This window comes from Lemur catta, chromosome 3 (genome assembly GCF_020740605.2).
Source record: "Lemur catta isolate mLemCat1 chromosome 3, mLemCat1.pri, whole genome shotgun sequence".
Lineage (NCBI taxonomy): Eukaryota > Metazoa > Chordata > Mammalia > Primates > Lemuridae > Lemur > Lemur catta.
Window position 1 is genome coordinate 38,492,666 of NC_059130.1, and position 21,253 is coordinate 38,513,918.

The following is a 21,253-nucleotide window of genomic DNA, read 5'->3' on the forward strand; positions in this document are numbered from 1 at the left end:
AAAGCGTCGCTCCTGCAGGGGGATGCAAAGGAGGACAGAGGCAGGAGCTCCGGCAGCCAGTTGGGGGCTGACCTGATTCCCTAGAATCCTCAGCTCCCTTCCTCTTCCCTCTCGACGTCCTTCCTTCCCTTTTTCTCCTCTTCCCCTCCCCCATTCCCTTCCCCAGATAAGCAGCTCCGGGAAACAAAGAATCCGGGCTCTCCAGACCTCAGAGCTTAAATCCAGCACTCCGCAAGCGGCATCTCATACCGGGGACCTGGGCTCTCCCAGATCTCCATCCCCTCCCCAGCCTCCCCCGCCTCCCGCGCTCGCTCGCTCTCTCCCTCCCCGCTCGCTTCCACCCCCACCACCGCGGCGCTGGGAGGAAGGCGGCCGGGGCTCAAGATGGCTTTAGCCGGGCTCTGCGCCCTGCTCGCCTGCTGCTGGGGGCCGGCGGCGGTGCTGGCCGCGGCCGCCGGCGACGCGGATCCATCGAAGGAGCTGGAGTGCAAGCTCAAAAGCATCACGGTGTCGGCGCTGCCCTTCCTGCGCGAGAACGACCTGAGCATCATGCACAGCCCCTCGGCCTCCGAGCCCAAGCTCCTCTTCTCGGTGCGCAACGACTTCCCGGGAGAGATGGTCGTGGTGGACGACCTGGAGAACACCGAGCTGCCCTACTTCGTGCTGGGTGAGTCCCGGGGGAGGTCGAGGCGGCCGGAGGCGCTGGACCGGCGCCCCCACCCCCCACTCCGGCTCGCTCTACACACCCACTCTCCGAAGGCCTCCCTTCCCCCACTCCTGCCTCCTTGGATCCGCCCCGCACCCGGACCGTTCTCCACACCCACTTGCAGGCTAGCGCCTTCCGTGCACCTGACTTCTCCCCACAGCCGACCTGGATGCTCCGCATCCCCTCAGCCGCCCTGCCCCAAAGGAACAGGTTGCATGAGGCTCTTTGAAACCTCTCCCAGCCTTGACGTCCCAGGTTTGATTCAGGAACACCTCCACACAGCACTTCTTGTCTGGTACCAGCTCAATTCCCATACGCCCTCCTCCCCACTCCCTGGCCACATGCTCAGCTCTTTGCTTCACACCCCTGGACACCCACACCCACCCACAGCACTTCCTGGGGACTTTAGAAGCGAATCCCCTGTTATCACCTTGCCAGGCACTTGCAGGCCAGATTGCACTGGCTGGATCTCCAGTCTTCCTTCCTGGAGAACCTTTTAGCTGCCACCAGGTTACTGACACCCTGCCTTCCAAACACTCAAGTTTCTTATAGCCCTGGTGTTCATCCTGGGAAGTCCTACCTCCATGCTTAGATACAACAATCCCCTTGTTCAGCTACAGCCACATCTCTAAGTTGCCTCACAGTTGTTTGGGTAAAGAAATCATCCAGCTGGAGTTGGTTACTATGGGTCTCTTCTTTGTTCCCAGAGCCACCTTAGATAGGCATAGGCATTTCTGCACACAGAATGACCTTTCTGGGCAACAGGATCTTCCTTCCTTTGTTTGTTTACATCTCTCTCTTTGGCACTTCCATTGTAATTTTCTCAGGCCACAAAACCCCTACATCATTTCAAATCTACCACTCTTCTCCACTGCCAGGCTACAAAGATATTGTGGTCCTGCTCCAGCACCTTGCAGTGCACTGTGAGTTCATGGGACTTAGTTAACCAAATTTTCCTCACTCCTCTGTGTGCAAATGTATCTCTCACTCTACTGTGCATGCCTACTGTGCAATCCATTTCTTTACTGATGTACATTATTTTTACTTTGCCCAAGAGAGAATTCAAAGGTAACCACAAATCAGTCTCTAGATCCAAGGGAAAAAAAAAAAAAAAAAAAGAAAGAAAATATCTAGGAGGCTGTTCCACCTACTTAATGCCCTGCCTACTAGAGTTCACTTTACAGGAACATGGCTTCCTGATGGCCACATGTAGGTTAGAGCCACATGTGGAATTCTAACATCTCCCTCTTGCTCTTCCTTCACAAGAGATACCTTCACACTGAAAATATGAGGAAGTGGGTGAGTAAACTCCACCCCTATGGAAAAGCAATTTCAAAAATTGCCTGGTCCTTGGAAAAGTTGGTTCACAGTTCCTGGAGTGCAGCTCTGTCAAACCCATTAAACCCAATCTACACTCTTGATAGGATTATATATTTTTGCATTAAAAAGACTGATAACATAATAAAGACCGGGGGTTCACTGGGAATGGGAACATTGTGAATATGCTGCTCATCAAAATGTACAATTGCTGGGTTCTCCAGTGGATGTAAATTTTGTGTGGAAGTCATGCTGATGTGCAGGTACAATCTGTTCATCATAGTATATAAGAATGAGTGTAGGAAATTATGTGTTTCTAAAGAAGCTGTTTGGGGCTCTGTATGCAGTGTTTATGGTGCGTGAAGAGGGATGTGTGTGCTCCATGAAAAAAGGAAGGTTGGGCTAGCAGGTATTCAAAATTCCACTTCCTTTTTTGTAGAATTCCAAAGCCAGGGCCTAATGCTGTGATGTGCCTTCTAGGATCCAAAAGCCCAGATGTTAAAGAATGGGTTTTCTGTACTTCTTGCAAAGCTGCCCACTGCAGCACCCTGTTGAGGTTGCTATGGTAACCTGCTGCAAGTTAGCATATACACAGGGACACAGATACACTCTCACTTCAGGGCCAGATGCACATTTAAAATGCACCCAGTCATTGACGGTGTGTTCTCAGAACTGGAGATGTGCTAGTATCTACCACTTTTGGCTTGGTGTTCCCAAAGGGAGTAGGAGTGAATCTCAGCTTGGGTGGTGGAGCAGAGCTGGGAAGAAAGGGAGACGAGTCCAACTTTATGGAGAATAGAACTCAAGGTTAGTTGCTTGTGAACTTAACGTTTGTGGTCCTGGATCCTGTTGCTCATGGTTAATAGTGAGGGCTTTAGTGACTTGGGTTTAGAGCTTTCCTTACTATTATCTCTGGAACATAGTTTGCCTAACCCATCCCCAAGAGAAATCTGAATCAGAAAGTCCTGGGAATTTATTGAACATGTACTTGCTCAGCACTATTGGGATGCAAAAGTTAAAAAAAAAAAAATAAAAGCCTCCTGCTCTCAGGTACTCTCTAGTCACTGGAAACACAAAGTTACCTGTGAACGCTGAAAGTAATGATATCTGTCATGTGGGATGGCTGGTAAGGGGCGAAGGAACGCTGCGGGAGGAGATGCTTGCGTGAGAAGAGCAGACTCCATGGTAGACATGGGCTTCACCAGGGGCCTTGACCAAAATCAGATCCTGTTACTCCTTTGAGTGTAAAAAAAATAATAGAATAAGAACAAATAACAACAACAACAAAAAAAACAAGCTTTGGCTTCCTTTCACCTCCAGTATCAAGTCTTGTCACTTTAGTGAGGCAAACAAGGGTCTTCTTTTTTTGACTGCAGCCACCTTCTCCAGCCTCTTAGCCCCCCAAGCCTGCATGGCCTTCAGGACTCTTTCAAGACTTTGCACATTCCAGTCCTGCTGCCTAGAAGGCTCGTTGTCCCTTCTGCAGTCATCCGTTCTTCCTTCTAAATCCTGCACACATGTGGCCTGTCTGTGAAACCTGCCCTACCCTCCAAAGGCAGTCCTCAGCCATCCCAGTCCTGTGCTCTTTGCATGGGTAACAAACAAGCAAAATAAAGCACAAATGTGCAATTTAAATGTAGATCAGATTTGGCTTGGTCTAGAAAGGTGAAGACATTTGAGCTCATGGAAGAAAAATGGGCAAAAGGGGGTGGTGGGAGGGAAAATGGGAATGGCACGTGGATGGCCTGCCATGGAGGCCAGCCTGGCCAGGGCAGAGACTTGTGATGTGAGAATGGTTGGGACCACGCTTGGCTCTGGAGGCTGGCACGTGGTTCTCCACTTCAAAGCTGGGCAGGGAGTGCTGACTCGACAGAGGAAGCACTGAAGCCTGGCTCCCAGAGGCTATCTCAGCCATCAGGCTTGTCACTCTTTGTTGGAAGATAATCCAGTGTGGAGGGGAAGAAAAACCCGTGTCTCCTTTTCTCTAAGGTAGGGTTTGCAAATTGTGATTCAAGGGCCCGATGTGACTTTCAGTTATGTTTTGTTTGGTTCCATATAGTTTTAAAATGCGTTGAAATTGAGTGTTTTTAGAGCATGACCTCTCTAGGTTGCTATACTTCCCAGAAATTCAGATTGTTCTGTGTCTGACTGTCCTTTTTATGGTACTTCCTTGGCAATTCTAAGCCAGGTAATCTAAATCCCTGCTCTCAGATGTTCTGTAAAAGTCACAACAGTAAGGCAAAGTAACTGTCATTTCTAATTTAAAATATTTAGGTACATAAGCCTTAGTTTCCTCTTGGGAGAATTTAAAAGGTTTACCAAATTAGTCAACCAAAATTTCATATCTCAACTAAAATTTCATATCTCAGCTTTCAAAACAGTAGAAATGCCTGCTTTGGAGGCATATTTGATTTTGAGACAAGGAATTAACCTGAAGAATGACTTCCAGGTTTTCTGTGCTGTGAATGGAATACATTTATCAGTCTCATTACTATTTGAAGGAGATGCTCTTCTATTTCAGATCCAACTATTGAGCTTTGGCAGTGTAAAACTTAGTGAGGAAAGCTGTTTCTCTTGTGCTTTGGAGTTTTGCTTTAGCTGTCATGGGTTTTGATTGAAGAAGGTATTCCTGAAGATAAATCAATCAGCCTGCAGAGATGTAGTAAGTTCCCGAATGCAAGGTGCTGTTTAAAGTGTGTGGAGCAGTCCAGTGTGGCGGTTAAAAGAACAGGCTTTGAAGACAGATTTGCTGTCAACCTCTGGCTCTCCACTTATTCCAACAGTGGAGAAAAGTGAGGATTGGGGAGGTTAAATAACTTACTCAGGGTCACTTAGCTAACAATTGATGGATCCATCACTCGAACTCAGGTCAATATGATGTTTGAGGCTTTCTCTTAGCTACTATGGTATATGCCTTAAAATTTTTCAAAATCTGTTCCTTTTTATGTTTGGATGAAAGGAGCCCTGACAATATTTAGAATAGGGAAAGCACACTTGTGTAGTTTGTATAAAGGAGGCTTTTATTGTGTCTATGAAAATATCTCTTGAATATCCTTGCCCATTGAGTGATTTCTCAATCAGCCTTAATGCAGAAGGTAAACTTCATCAAGAAATTCTTACCTAAATAGGTATACTTCCCTAAGAAGGATTTGGGAGTTCTTACTTCCTAGTTTCCAGGTTCGGGTAGCCATGTTTCCACGTTTCCATGATGTTATATTATGACCCCCACAGTCATGATGAACAAGGTAGGTAGGATGTGTGGGTAGGGATAAAGATAGTATGTTCAATGCTTTTCTGAAAAGGGCTCTACAGAAATGCAAATTGAGAATCCCAGAGAGACGGCTCCACTGTTACATGGAGCCAACCAGAAGGTGCTAAGGTTTTAGCTGCTTGTCCAAAGGCCACTGATATTTGTACCAGGTGGTCTTGTACTTAGAGTCCACTGTCAGAAACCAGTGAAGCTGCTTGAGTAGCAGTGACTGGGTTTTCAATGGGCCTCAAACGTAATACTAGACAAAATTTTCTACTTACAAGAGAGCTTTGGCCTAACAGGAAGCATTTAATATACCCAAATATCCCTAAACTTCTTTTCACATGTCTCTCCATCTTCCCATTTGTGGAGAAACTTTATAATTTGTTTCTTTTCTTTCCTTTTGCTCTCCACTACTGTGAGCTGCCTAGGTCAACAGTACACACATTTGTGTAGAGCGGCAGGCTCGCCCAAGACATCGCAGGGTGAATTGTCGCAATCTTAAGGTTGGGCCTTTGGCACTTCCATAACTCACCTTAGCAGAATGCACTAATTTATAGTATTGAGAAGGTGATTATTTGCTGTTTCTCTGCAGAAATGTAGATTTTTACATCAAAGAAAGTTTGAATGCAAGTGTGATGAATTTTACAGCACTTTAAATGCTCTTCTAGATATACTCATATGACTTGAATTGAAATTATTGGAATTTTCGAAGGCAACATAGAATAGAGGTTTAATTTTTTTTCATCTTTGCAGGCAAGATTGAGGTCACATTTTATAGGGCATGTGTATACATATATATATTTTTTCTTTCTTTTTTTAGAAATGTAATTAAACCTAAAGGGCTAGTAGTTTCTCAGATTAAGGCCAGTTTACAGGAACAGAGCTTGGCACCTTTTCAACAGGAACATGCCAAGTCTTTATTTCTTCACTTCACACCAGTTCAAATATATGCACACAGATGGCAGAAAAAGCTCTCTTTTGAGCAAGTTAATCTCCCAGGACAAGTTAAAGCCTATGGCAATTTCTAATGTATTACAATTTGGCATCTATCATTATTTCATTTTTATTGAAACTATGAAATATTAATATTTTATTTTTTAATCAAATATACTTTAAAAATTTGAAGGGGAAAAAAAAGTATGGATCTCTTGGTTTCCAAGGAACAAAAATAAAATTGTTGCTGATGGTTATCTAAACTAACAAGTCAACTTTTGTCAAACAAGTTGGTATTATAAAGTAAAGTTGCAAACGTGTGTGCAAGATGACCCAACAATTCTACTTCTATTTATTACACAAGGATTCTTACTTGTGTACACGAGAATGTTTGTTGGTAATAGCAAAACCTGGAAGCAACCATTAACAGGAGATTAGAAGTAACAAGGTAGTACAGTCATCCCATGGAATATTGTCTAGCCATGAAAGTAAATGAATTGCAGCTACATATACCAATATTGGTAAATCTCATAAATGTAAAGGTAAATGAAAATAAGCAACTAGCTTATTTATTTATATCAATTCAAAATAACATTTGTTAAGAATACATACAAATGTGGTAACAGTTTTTATGAAAAACAAGGAAGCAAAAAACAAAATAAAGGATGGGTGTTACATCTTATGGAAAAGGAAGATAATGTGAAGGGGGAGAGGAAGAGAGGAGGCTCCATAGATTCTGGAAGTACTTGATTTTTGTTTTCCTTTCTTTTAACAAATAAATTCATTTTTTCAAACAGTTTTAGATTTATGGAGAAATTGGAAAGATAGTACAGAGAGTTTCCACATACCTTACACCCAGAGTCTCCTGTTATGAACATCTTACGTTAGTGTGATACATTTGTTAAAACTGAAGAACCAATGGTGATATATGATTATAAACAAAAGTTCATACTTTATTCAGATTTGTTTTTAGTTTTTACATAATATCCTTTTTCTATTGCAAGATCCCATTCAGATACCACAGTACCTTTAGTCATCGTGTCTCCTTAGGCTTCTCGTGGCTGCAACAGTTTCTCAGTCTTGTTTCTTGATGACCTTTACAGCTTGGAAAGTTCTGGTCAGGTATTCTATAGAATGCTTCTCAGTTGGGATCTGTCTGATATTTTTCTCATGGTTAGACTGGAGCTAGGGTTTGGGGGAGGAAGCGAAGAGATCAAGTGTCATTTTCATCACGTCATACCAAGGGTACATTCCATCAATATGACTTATCACTGTCGCTGTTGACTCTAATCACCTTGCTGAGGTGTCAGGTTTCTCCACTGTAAAGTGACTCTTTTTTTCCCTCCTTCCATACTGTACTCTTTGAAGGAAGTCACTGTACAGAGACCATGCTAAAGGAATGGGGGACGCATGGTTCACCTTTCTGAAAGCTATCTACGTAAATTATTTCGAATTAAGCTACATGAGAGAATTGTCTCTTCTCCACTTATTTGCTTATTTAATCATTTAGTTATATCATGTGGACTCCCGAATGTTTATTTAATACTTTGGGTTTTGATTCTGCCTTATTGATTGTGTTCTCAAATTGTTTCAGGCTTGTCCAACAGGAGCTGTGTTAGTTGGCTCCTGTGTCTCTTGGACATACCCCCATTAATGTGGGGTTTTGTTTTGTTTTGCTTTTTGTTTTTTGAATACTTTCTTACTTCCTGTCGCTGCAAGCTCTCCAGGCTCATCTTGTATATTGCCTGAATTAGCTATTTCTCTAAGAAATCATTCTAGAATTAGCTATTTCTCCAAGGGGCCCTGGCTCCTTTTGTTGGGGAATGGTTTTAGAAACCAAGGTCTGGATGCTAGGTGTGCTTGTTGTTATGGGGGTCTCATTGCTGGTAGGCCCTCTCGGCTGACAGAGCAAGGAAATATATGTGTCTACACTAGCTCACATATATATACACACACACACACATATCTATAAATATTTCTATATGTAATCATCTGTATCTGTATTAAGCTAAGCATGAGTTCATACTGATGTCTCCAGCTCTAATCCATTACATAATTATCATCACCTAATTAATATTAGCTATCATTACCTAATCCATTATTGCACCCATGGATCATCTAGCTTCCTCACCTCGCTCTTCTCACTACAACACTGAGAAACCTAGCTCCCACCACTTGGCATTTGTTTATTAAATTTTTTAACTTCACTATGCATTTACATGGTATTAGAATTGTTTACTCATATGACTGTGGGGAACAACTTAGAGTGCAGCTCTTCTGTACAGTTTTGTTTGTTCGTTTGTTTTTAGCTTTAGTCTTATAGCCCATTCATTTCCACAGTTCTTTAGGTCAGCATTTTGCTCCTTTCCCCCTTCAGTGAGGTTGTTCATACATTTATGATATATTAGTGTTTTATCACATTCTACATTAATCCTGGGATCACTCAACCTCCTAAATAATTTATTTTCTTTTAATTTGTACACATTTAGGTTGGCTCTTTGTGCTCGGAAGTTATATGAGTTTTGACAAATGTGTGGTGTACTATATCCACAGTTATAGTGTCATACATAATAGTTTGACTATCCTACAAAATCCCCTGCCTTCATCTATGCAATCCTCCCTTCCTTACTCCCAAACTCTGGCAGCCACTGGTCTTTTACTATCACTATAGTTTTGCTTTTTCCAGAATTTCATATAATCGGAATCATAAAGTATGTAGCCTTTTCAGACATTCTTCTTTCCCTTAGCATTATGCAGTTAAGATTCATTTATATCTTTTTATGGCTTGATAGTTCATTTATTTTTATTGTTGAATAATATTCCCCTATATGGTGGTACAACAGTTTGTTTATCCATTTACCGATTAGAGAGCATCTTGGCTGCATCTAGTTTTTGGCAATTATGAATAAAAGTGCTATAAACATTAGCATGTAGGGTTTTGTGTGCTTTCATTTTTTTTGTAATCTCATGCAGAGATATGACTTAGTAATATTCCTCAATTCACAGCATATTTTATCATAGGTCTATGAAAGCCCCCTTTTTTCCAGTGGGTTATTGATTTGCTTGTTTGTTGTTTCCTTTTATGCTCATTTCCAATTCCCACTCACCTTCCTCATAGGCAAACATTTTAATTTTCCTAATGTTGATCTTAGGACACATACCGATTATTGGTATGTGTTCTTGCAATATGTGAATAGTTGTTTTGTGTTGATATATTTTTAATTTAAGTAAATAGTGATGTGCTATCATATCATTCTGATTCTAACTTTCTTTATGCAGTACTATATTTTTAAGATCCACTCACGCCATATGTGTGAATATAGCCCAGCACTGTCCAGTGGGACTTTCTGAGATAATGGTAATATTCTATATAGGCTTTATCTGGTATGGTAGTTCCTAGCCATAGGTAGCTCTTGAGCACTTGAAATGTAGCTAATGCAAGAAAGGAACTAAATTTTTTGTTTTTAAATTTTAATTAGTTTACTTCTAAATAACACCATGTGGCTAGTGGCTTCTATATTGAACAGTGCATGCACAGAGCATTTCCATCATTGCAGAAAGATTTACTGGACAGCATAGGTCTAGCTCATTGATTTTGACTGCTGCAGAGCACCCCATGATGGTCGTCTACTATATTTACCAATCCTTTCAGTCTGTACTCTCATCAGCAGTATTTGAGGGTTCCTATATTCTCATAATCCCACCAACATTTTGTATTGTACAGTGTTCTGATATTTGTTAGCCCACTAAGTATAAAGCGATGTCTCATTGTTTTTCCAGTGTGTACTTTTGGGAGCACCTTAAATACTAGGGAGGTTATCCATTTGGTTGTAATATGAGTTACAAATATATTCTTTCCCAGATTGTTGCATGTCTCTTGATTTTGCCCATGTTTGTATTTGGTTGGTTTTTGGTTGTTTGAGCAGTTGATTGGCTTTCCAGAAACTTTTAAATTGTATGTAATGGTAGATATTAATTATTTTTTTTCAGCTTTTATACCTTAAGTATTAGTTGGGAATGTCTTCCTCATTTTAAGACTATAAAAGGATTCACCATTTTTTTTTCCTAATACTGCAGTGGTTTTATTCTTTGAATTTAAGTATTTAATGTATTTTTAATTTATTCTGGTATACAACCTTATCCAGATGTGCTATATGAAGTACCAACTTTAGCTGTTGTCTTAGGCCCTTGTGTGTTGCTAATAAAGTAATACTTGAGGCCGAGTAATTTATAGGGAATGAAAGGTTTATTTGGCTCACAGTTCTGTTGGCCGGGAAGTTCAAGATTACCGGTATCTGCATTTGGCGAGGGCATCAGGCTGCTTCCACTCATGGTGGAAGATGAAGGGGAGGCAGAGTGTGCAGAGATCACATGGTGAGAAAGGAAGCAAGAGAAAGAGGGAGAAGGTACCCAGCTCTTTTTAACAACCAGCTTTCAGGAACTAAGAGAGCAAAAACTCACTCATTATCATGAGGATAGCACCAAGCTACTCATAATGGATCCCACCCCCATGACCCAGAAACCTACTACCATTAGGCCCCAACTCCAACATTGGTGATCAAATTTCACCATGAGGTTTGGAGGGGACAAACATATAAACCAGAGCAGCTTTCCACATAGTTACTGAAATGTCTCAGTGCCATTTATAAGTCCATGTTTCAACTCTGATTTGAGATGTTTTGCTTATCATATACTAATTCTATAATGCATTTAGGTCTATTTCTGAACTTTTATTCTGTTGTATTACTGTAGCTATATATTCATGTGCCTATAACATATCACCTTAAATATTGAAGCTCTGTAGTATATTTTAATATCTAGTAGGGCCATTCACTCTTTGCTGCTATTCTTTTTCAGAGTTCTCATTGCCATCCTTTTCTTCCATATGTGCTTCTATTATAAATTGGCTGGTCTGGTTTTTTTTTTTTTTTTTTTTTTTTTTTTTGAGACAGAGTCTTGCTTTGTTGCCTAGGCTAGAATGAGTGCCGTGGCGTCAGCCTAGCTCACAGCAACCTCAAACTCTTGGGCTTAAGCGATCCTACTGCCTCAGCCTCCCGAGTAGCTGGGACTACAGGCATGCACCACCATGCCCGGCTAATTTTTTCTATATAGATTTTTAGTTGGCCATATAATTTCTTTCTATTTTTAGTAGAGACGGGGTCTCGCTCTTGCTGAGGCTGGTCTTGAACTCCTGACCTCGAGCAATCCACCTGCCTCGGCCTCCCAGAATGCTAGGATTACAGGCATGAGCCACCGCGCCCGGCCTGGTCTGGTTTTAAAAACAATAACAACAACAAGAATCATAAAAAATAGTGGTTTTTATTGGAAATCTTTTTAAAATTTTAAGTTAGCTAAGGAAGAATTAAATCCTTATGATGTTGAGTTTTTCTATTTGAGAACTTATGTTTGCATTTTTTCATGTCTTCTTGTTTGGCCTTTAGTTTTAAAGTTTTTTGTTTGTTTGTTTTGTTTTCTCATATAGTTCTTACACATTTCTTGTTAGATTTACTTCTAGGTATTTTATCTATTTGTGCTTTTGTGAAAGGAATGCTTTCTTTTTTATTTATTTTCCAAAGCATTATACTTTCTGTATATGAAAATTATTGAGATTTGTGTGTTAATTTTCAACTTCCACCATTTTCTGAATTCTCTATCTATAATTGTGTTTCAATTGGTTCTCTCAGATAATTCAGTAATATAGACATATTGTATACAAATAATAATTTTATATCCTCCCCTTAAATTTTTATGCCTCTCATTTCTTTTTCTTGTCTAATTGAACTGGCTAGTGACTCTATTATAATGTCAAATAAAAATGTATTTTTATCTTTTCCTGACTTTAGTTGTAACAGTACTGCTGCTTACCTTTAAGCATTATTCTGGCTTTGGGTAAAATGGTTAATAATTATATTCAAGAAGAATTAATTGTTTTTTTCCTATATAAAGAGTGATTTTTAAAAATGTTTTAAAATACCTTTTTCGTGAAGGTTGTTCCAAAACTGCAAGGGTGGTTCAATACTATGAAATGCATTTATATAATACATCCTTTTAATAAATCTAAGAATAAATATGAATATTGAATCACCTTTGCAGTTTTGGTAATAGTGAATTATTCCTTTAATATACTGCTGGATTCTGTTTGCTAATATTTAATTAAGGATACATTGCATCACTATTTCTACGTGACATTAGTCTTAGGTTTTCTTTTTGAGATTATGAGTGCATAATCTTTGTCAGAATTTAGTATTAATTTTATATTTATATCATAAAAATAATTGTTTAGTTTTCTTCTTTGCTCTGGAACAATTTAAATAGCATTGAAATTATCTATAGATCCTATAATCTTAACCACTGTACCACATAGCATGGTGATTGTAATGACTGAATTAAGAAATGGTTACTTTGTTAGTAAAATAATGAACATACCAAGTCAACCAATAGTAGGGAATTCTTTCCAGAGCAAATGGTCTAAGTTCACATTCAGAGGATGGTGGGACTTAGTCTGGTAACCATGGGGTTCTGGGTTTTGGGGAGAAATTATTAGCTCTAGCCTTAGGACCACGAATTAGAAAGTGTAAAGGCCAAAATGGGTAAAAGAAATGGATGTGCAGTACAGAAATATTCAAGGTCATCTTTGGCACCCATGTCAAAAATTAACTACCTGCAGTGGAGGGGCATGAAGTAAGCATGTAAACCATAGCAGTGCCCAGTGAAATTCTTTTACTATTTTTGGTTTCTAGGTGGGTTTTGTAGCTGTAAGTCCTAAGGCAACGCAGTGAATCCGCCGCGCTGTGAGGTCTGTGTGCGCGGGGCGTCCGCACTCTGCAGGGTCCTCGCTCACGGCTTCGGATTTCCGCTGTCCTCGCCTGAACGTCTACCTTTCCTCAAATGTGAATTCTGAGAATTAAAATTTTTTATTTTCTGACTCATTTTCCTCATCGTAGTTTCATCTTGTGCCTTGACCTTATTCTCTTTCCTGTATTTCCTCTCCTGTCCTTGTTCTCTGGATGGCTCTTTCAGTCTAGCACCAGTCAAGGACTTCACCTAAAAGGGTGCAGTGGCAAAGAATGCCTACTTTTTTGAAAAGTTCCCTCTGCACACTTTCTCAGAATGTTCCCCAAGCACAGAGGAAGGGTGGACATTTTCTCTTTCTCTCCACGGCCACTTCTGTGAGGTGCGCTTTCAGCTTGAGGACCATGTATGGGGTCCAGATTCCACTGAGTATAAAATTTATATGCAAGGACAATTTCCTAGAAGGAGGATACACAGCTTAAATCAGATTTTTAAAAAGGTACTGTAAGTAGGACAGAGGTTAATTTTCTGGAACAAAGAGGTCTTAACAAGCGACTTAAAGCAGAAAAGCTTATTCTCCCTCAGGCGACAGGTCTGGGATGAGCGGTTCAGTCTGGCAGGACGCTCTGCCTCAGGTAGTGTTCAGAATCCCAGGATCCCTCCACCTTTCTGCTCTGCCATCCCCCAGGCCCTTGCAGTACTCTGCAGGGTAAAGCAGAGTCACTAGTGTACTTGTTTCAGCTCACAGCAAGGGGAAGGGCAGACATTCAGGGTAACAATTCTTTTTTAGGGAAGTAAGGCAAAAGTTACACGCATCCCTTGTATTCTCATGCCGTTGGAGAGAATGTCTTTACATGCCTAAAATCCCAACAAAGGACTAAGAAAACGCAGTCTTAGCTGGGTGGCCAATGTGCTCAATTTAAATTCTCGAGAGAAAGGCAGAATAGATTTTTGGGGAAAAATCACAGTCTCTGCCATAAAGACTTCAAAAAGGTTAAGAATCATTGTTCTAGACCCACACAATTTTACTCTCCTTTCAGAAAATACTTCTCTTTTGGAAGTACACATCTGCAGCTTTGTCATTTATCAGCTTCCTGGCTACTTGCCAATGTGCTTAGCATGGCCCCTCTGTTGCTCTCCCTGTCCCAACTCCCGCCTTTACACAAGAACATGCCATCAACCATGTAGACTGGGGTCATCAAACTTTTTCTTATAAGGCAAGATAGTAAATGTTTTAAGCTTTTTAGTCCATATGGTCTCTGTCATAACCCTCAATACATACTTGTAGCTGAAAAACAGCCATAGACAGTATGTCATGCATGGAGGTAGCTGTGTTCCATTAAGCTTTCATTTACAAATACAGGCAAGTGGTTCATAGGCTATAATTTGCCAACCCCTGAAGTACACAACACATCCAACTTTCTGCTTTATAACTCCTGAACTCCCTCAGCTCTACCTTCAAAACTCCACTGTACTCTCCCATGACTATGGTCACACATCCCTCACCCTTAAAAGTTCTCCAACCTCAAAAGTGGCCCTGTTCATACCATAGATTCCTCTCTCCAGCTATCTCATCCCTTCTCTTTCTTGCCTGATATTTGGTCCTTGGAAATGCACCATTTCATTGACCTTTTCATTTTCTCCATGTCTATTAGAATGCTCTGGCATCCATTCCTTTTCCTGGACTGTCTTTCTATTGGACTCCTTAATTTCATTGCTGCTTGTCGTTATACAGCATCTACTAGTCAAATGTCCAGATGCGAATCAATTCCTCAAATCTACCTGCTTTAATTTTGCTCTGAGACTGAATGCTGAGATTTGTGTATAAATTTGTGTACCATAATTATCTGGGTTTTAATCTCAGTTTGGTCCTAAAAATTGCTTATTAATTTCTTTTTTTTTATTGCATTTTTCTTTCTCTATTTAAATTCAACAGTAATAAAAATTTTCAATTAAATCACAAGCAAACTCAGTGAACATATTATCATTATAACAATAATCATAATAATACATTATATATGGGCAACATTTCAGTTTTCAAAGCATATTGACCTTGGCCATCCTTTCCTCTCATTTCTCTAAGTGACTATTTCAAACTTTTAGTAAGGTAGTCAAGTTCTCAACTTAATTCCCACACCTTTATACTTAGCATAAGATCTTGCCTCATACTTTACCTAAAAAATTGAGGTTATCAGGCATAAATTACCTCCAATTTCTGTACATCTCCAACCTCCAAACTTGTAGACCCACTTCAGCATTCATTTTTACCTTCTCACCTCCAGTTTCCCAAATTTTTGAGCAGCTACTAAAATCCGTCACAATGCTTGGCTCTTGGAAGGCAATGAGAAATATGACAGACACAATCCTGTCTTCAGAACTAAGAAATTGGTCTTTTCTAGGACCTTAAAGTATCTATCATTCCTCTCTTCTAGATACTAATATTCACTTTTTCTCTGCCCCTCTTTTTCCTAGCTCCTTCCCTTCAAGCCTATAAATATACTCTACTCTCCTTCATCTTAAAAACATAAAAGAAACTGTCTACTTACCTGTGTGCTCTCTTAGCAAGAGCCCTATCAGTCTACGCCTTCACAGTGGCACTCATGCTCCTGTCTGCCTCATTGCATGAGGTCACCATTGATTCCCTAATGCTAAATTCAAAGAACCCCTTCTGCCCTTACCTCAATGGCCTTCAGTTGCATTTGTCACTGCTGATCTTCCTTGAAGTGGTCTCCTCCTCTTCTGGGGTAATGCACAATCTCTTTGTAGATAGGAAGGAAACTTGTAAAACTGGGGAAAAAAAATAAGCCAGTGTGGCCAGTGCATAAAAAGAATCAATTGGTGGCACCTTCAAAGGCTTAGTTATTTCCCATCTTCCAATACTTTGACTCCCAGACCCTGCCTGAGAACACCAGGAATCCTTAGCAAGTCATGAAAGGTACTCCATGATTTGATTCCTGTCTCTCTAGCACCGTCTCTATTAACCTCATGCTGGTTTGGAACTTTCCCATGGCAAGTAAGAGAGAATTCAGTTCGAAGTGATGTCAGTGATGAAGAGGATGCATGGGCTCAGGTTAATGAAGGTAATCAGGTTTGCTTTTGTCAGGCTGCAGCGGTGTCTCTGCGGCCATCATGGCTTTGGCCTCCTCTGCATGGGCTTTCCCCTCCGACTCGCAAGACAGCTGCTGCAGCTGCGGCACCACAGCCGTAAGGAAGAGTGTTCAAAGAGTCAGGATTGCTTCTGGAGATCTCTCTCAGGAGGAGGGCAGGCTGCTTTGCCCTGCAAGCTACTCCTTGATGCTTTTTGGTACAAGTTGACTTAGGTCTGCCCATCCTTGGACCAATATCCATGTCAAGAAGCATGCAGTAACTGGCCAGCTTTGGCTGACCAGGGCCTGTTCCTGAAGCTGCAGTCACTCTCTCAGACCACATGGCAGGAGGTAAGGTGAGGAGACAACCTCAGAGTCACTTCAACAACTCTCTTCCACTTCATATTTCAGAAACAGTGACCTAGTATTGGCTCTTCTATTTTTTCCTCTAATTCCTTTCATTCTGCCATATACATCTCAAGTACATCCTTCTTCTAGGAAACTTCTGAAGGTTCTTTGCACTTCTGTATTCTCATAGCATACTTCTTTGGTGATACTCTAATTCTAGAATGATTTTCTTCCCTATTTGCTTACCCCATGAGGCTGTAAGCTCCTAAAAGGCAGATAGTTTCTTAATTATGTCAGTACCTTCAGCTTTTTGGCACAGTGCTTGTTTGGCATGGAGTATGTATGTAGTGAACCCATGCTGAGCTTGGTTCCATTGAACGTCAACAGACTAACACCCAAGTCTAGCTCAGTGGTTCTCTAAGTTTGCAGTCCCCAACCCCTAGGCTGTGGACTGGTACTGGTCAGTGGCCTGTTAGGAACCGGGCCACACAGCAGGAGGTGAGTAGTGGATGAACAAGTGAAGCTTAATCTTTATTTACAGCCACTCTCCATACCTCACATTATAGCCTGAGCTCCGCCTCCTGTCAGACCAGCAGCAGCATTAGATTCTCATAGGAGCATGAACCCTACTGTAAACTGCGCATGCGAGGGATCTAGATTGCACACTCCTTATGAGAATCTAATGCCTGATGAACTAAGGTGGAGCTGAAGTGGTGATCCTAGCTCTGGGGAGTGGCTGCAAATACAGATTATCATTAGCAGAGAGGTTTGACTGCACAGAGATCATAATAAATCAATTGCTTGCAGACTTATATCAAAACCCCATTAGTGAGTGGCAAGTGGCAATGTAATAAAAACAGAAATAAAGTACACAATAAATGTAATGTGCTTGAATTACCCCAAAACCTTGCCCCCCACCCCGCCCTGGTCCATGGAAAACTTGCTTTCCATGAAACTGATCCCTGGTTCCAGCAAGGTTGGGGACTGCTGCTGTAAGTGTTCTACAGGCCTCCCCAGGGGCCAGTGAGACCCTTTCTAGGATCTCTTTGAAGGAAAAACTATTTTCATTGTAATATTAAGATATCAGTTGTCCTTTTCACTGAGCTGATATTTACACTGATGCAAAACAGTGGTGGGAAAAACTGTTAGTGCTTTAGCAGGAATTCATATAGTGACACCAATCCATACTAGCAGTCATTGCACTTTTCACCACACTCATAATTTTTAAGAAATCAAGTTTCACTTAGGAATAACCCAAATGAAGCAGAACAATTCTTGATTTGTTAAAAATTGAGTAAATGTCCTCTTAATATTCCTAGTAACAAAATGGGAGGTAGACAGAAAGCACTTCTGCTGCAAGCTGAGTGTCAGTGTTTGCGTTGCAAGCAGAACTATCTGCTCTCATCTTGTAACAATTTTTACTTGAAAGAACAACTGACAAGCAAATTATAGTTATCCAGACTTGAGTATTTGGCTGAAATTTTCTTGAAAATGAACAAAGTGAACTTAGAAAACAACTGACAGTATTTGTTGCCAATGATAAAATTCAAGCTTTCAAGAGAAAAATTAAAATATTATAAAAATTTATAAATGTCACAGTGAACTCGACAGTTTTCCAATACTTGAAGACTTCTGATGAAACCAGTAATGCTATTAATGAATTTTTGAAATTGTATGGTAAAATGTGCCCACATTTACAAGATCTGTGTAACTCTATGAACTATATTTTTTAAGTGATCGATGCAGGTTTCAAAACTGTATGTGTGCAAAAAAAAATACATTCAAATTTTAACGTGGACAATGATTTAAATAAAGATCATACAAAATATTCAATGTATGGTTTCTGTTTTCACATTCCCAGTCACTGTAAAGAAATTAATGCTTGTTGAGTTTTGGTATAGTATCAAAGAATATCTATAATTATCTGAGATGGCCACTAAAATAATTCTTTCTTTTCTAACTTCATATATATGTGAGGCAAGATTTTCTTTATCTATTTCAACCAAAATAACTTGGTGTAGTGTATTCACTGAAGAAGTAGAGATGAGAATCCAGCTGTCTTCTATTAAGCCAGTATTTAAAAGATTAGCAAAAAAAAAAAAAAAATTAGATACTGTTATTCTTCTCACTATTTTTTATTATTTTGGAAAATAAAGTTATTTTTTACAAAATATATGGTTTATGTCAACATGTAGTGAGTTTCTTATTGTTGTTATGAAATAGATTCATAGATATTTAAAACATTTCTCATGGCTGGGTACGGTGGCTCATACCTGCAATCCTAGCACTTTGGGAGGCTGAGGTGGGAGGATCACTTGAGGCCAATAGTTGGAAACTAGCTTGAGCAAAAGAGCAAGACCCCTTCTCTACAAAAAATACATAAATTAGCTGGGCGTGGTGGCATGCCTCTGTAATCCCAGCTACTTTGGAGGCTGAGGCAGGAGAACTGAGCCCAGGAGTTTGAGTTGCACTGAGCTGTGATAACACCCCTATACTCTAGCCTGGACGACAGAGTGGGACCCTGTCTCAAAAAAATAAAAATAAAAAAAAAAAACCCCAAAACACCCTGAAAACATTTCTCAGTTCTGGCTTCAAATATAGTAAACATTGGTAGATACAGCCCACATAAGCAAAAGTTCTTTGAGGTTTTCAGTAATTTTTAGGAGTGAAAAGGTTGCTGAGACCAAGAACTTTGAGAATTGCTGACCTAACTCACACGGAACCTCTGCTGGGATGGGACCCCACATTCCAGGGAGAATTAATGGTCTTTCATGTGAATGTTTTGGCACTTGATTTACATCTCCATTACAAGGCTTTCCCCAGAGTAACATCTTATTTTGCATGACTGTGAGCCTGGTGTCCCTGCACCTCAGTGCTTAGTGATGAACAGAATGAATGAATGAATGAATGAATGAATAGGGTGCCTGGTCTCACATTGCTCCCAGGTCTGTTTTGTTACTGAACTGTAATGAGTATCCCTGGGTTCCCATAGAGCGCAGAGCTTTATACACAGGCAGTCACCTCTACCACTCCTCTCAGCTGTGTGGGAAACCTCCGTGGGTCAAGAAGGGAAAGGGGTTGGTTGAGAATCTCAGAATTATGGAACTTAAAGGGACTTTCAGAAGTGCTTTTCTTTTGCCACTTTCTTCAGATTTTGGCAATGCAGTGAGCCTGGAAGCCATGCTGTTATAGTTACTTAAAGGTCACAGGGGAGACTGAGTGAGAGTCTATGACATTTAAAGCAACTTTGGTGTATTTCCCAGGGCCTTGATATTAAAGGAGAGGAGAGGGTGTGATTGTTGTTCTACAGCCACTTGGAAGAGTTTGAGCTACTTTGAGACAGGCTCTAAATCGAAGGCATTTTTACCTCCATGTGCCACGAGGGAAACAGAGCTCAATGTTGATTTCTCAAGGGTTGCAGCTTAAAGGAATCTCGTGAGTCATCTGAGTTTCTCAAACTTGGCCCTAGGCAACCCTAGGGATCAGATACTAGGAGACTCAGACACTTAAAGATTTAAGGAAACCTGAAAGTTTCTAGGTCAATGCTTCCCAAACTTTTTCATGCCAAGACATCCCCCAAAATGATGATCTATGTCCCCCTGAAGTAATCATGTCTTCTCATGGTCAGAGATGATGGGTTTTCAGGGCTGTGGCTCATTCCACATCCCAGTTACCCTGAGGGTATGGGGTAAATGTCACCACACCTCTGCAGTCCGTTTGCAGCAGAATGGAATGCTATGGCAGACCTACTGGGAAATTCCTTTCCAGTCTAAAGCATCTTTGTGCCAAGAGGCTGCAATCTCATTGTACGGTATGTGGATTCCTCATGTGCAGTGAGAGATCATTAATAACCTTTGCAAGCATTTGAAAACTGTGGTACCTACAGATTAGACCAGATTACCTCTAAACCACTGGGGCTGTTTTACAGGGTGTTAAACATCTCAGAGATAACTCAAAACCATTGAGCTCTACTCCCAGCTCCTCTCTGCACCTGTTTTGGTCTCAGCCTTAACGACTTTTCCTTTTTAGTCCAGTAATCTGGCATAGAGATCACGTCCAGAATTTCTCACCACATCATCAACACAAGGTAGAGCCTGTGGAAACATGTAATAACCATTATTTCCACAGGGATTTGATAAAATTCTAGCCAAACATAAAGGCAAAGGAATGACATTTGTTTACCTGTGGAAACTTGTTCAATGTCAGAAATGCCCCCTAAATGCTAACATTATTTTGAAACAATGTTAGGCTTGCAGAAAAGTTGCATAAGTAACGCAGAGAGTAACGCAGAGAGTTCCTGTACACCTTTCACCCAGCTTTTCCTAATTATCATCTTGCTTAACTGTATATGATGGTCAAAACTAAGAAATTAGCATTGGTGTGAGATTATTTTTAGGTGGTACTTGGGCTATCATTTTAGAAATATAATATTTAAACATATATTAATATCAGACCTATAACTTCATTGATTTTGTCTCTGAGATTCAGATTAAGCAAAAAGTTGATGTGAAGTAAATTTTAATTAAAAAACATGAAAGTGAGTAAAATTCCAGGTGGTATAGTGACATGGCAACATTAATTATGAAGGTATTATTTGAATGACTGACACTTGGGGATATCTGTCAAAGTAAATGTGTGATTTAGGAATTTTAAGAATTTACCTCCTTCCCCTTACTCCCTTGGCAGATGCTCTTAGGACAATGGCTCCCCAGGGTGGGCTTCCCCACTTCAGGGGACCACTTCTGAGTGATTTGCATTCTCCATCCAGTAGGTTGATGATGGGCAAGCCTAGAATAAAGTCCTTGCAGGTGGCCATAG

General features: G+C 40.5%; 1 protein-coding gene across 2 annotated transcripts in view; it reads left to right on the forward strand.

The window, feature by feature from the left end:
• Positions 1-251: 251 nt before the first annotated feature.
• The window catches only part of ASTN1 (astrotactin 1), a 309,276-nt gene continuing 288,274 nt past the window's right edge, over positions 252-21,253 (forward strand). Inside the window, exon 1 of one of the 2 annotated variants that reach the window (XM_045547290.1) lies at positions 252-667. In XM_045547290.1, coding sequence (XP_045403246.1) covers positions 385-667 — 283 coding nt within the window. In that variant the 5' untranslated portion in view covers positions 252-384. The remainder of the gene's footprint in view (positions 668-21,253) is intronic. The other variant, XM_045547288.1, reaches the window with a different exon arrangement.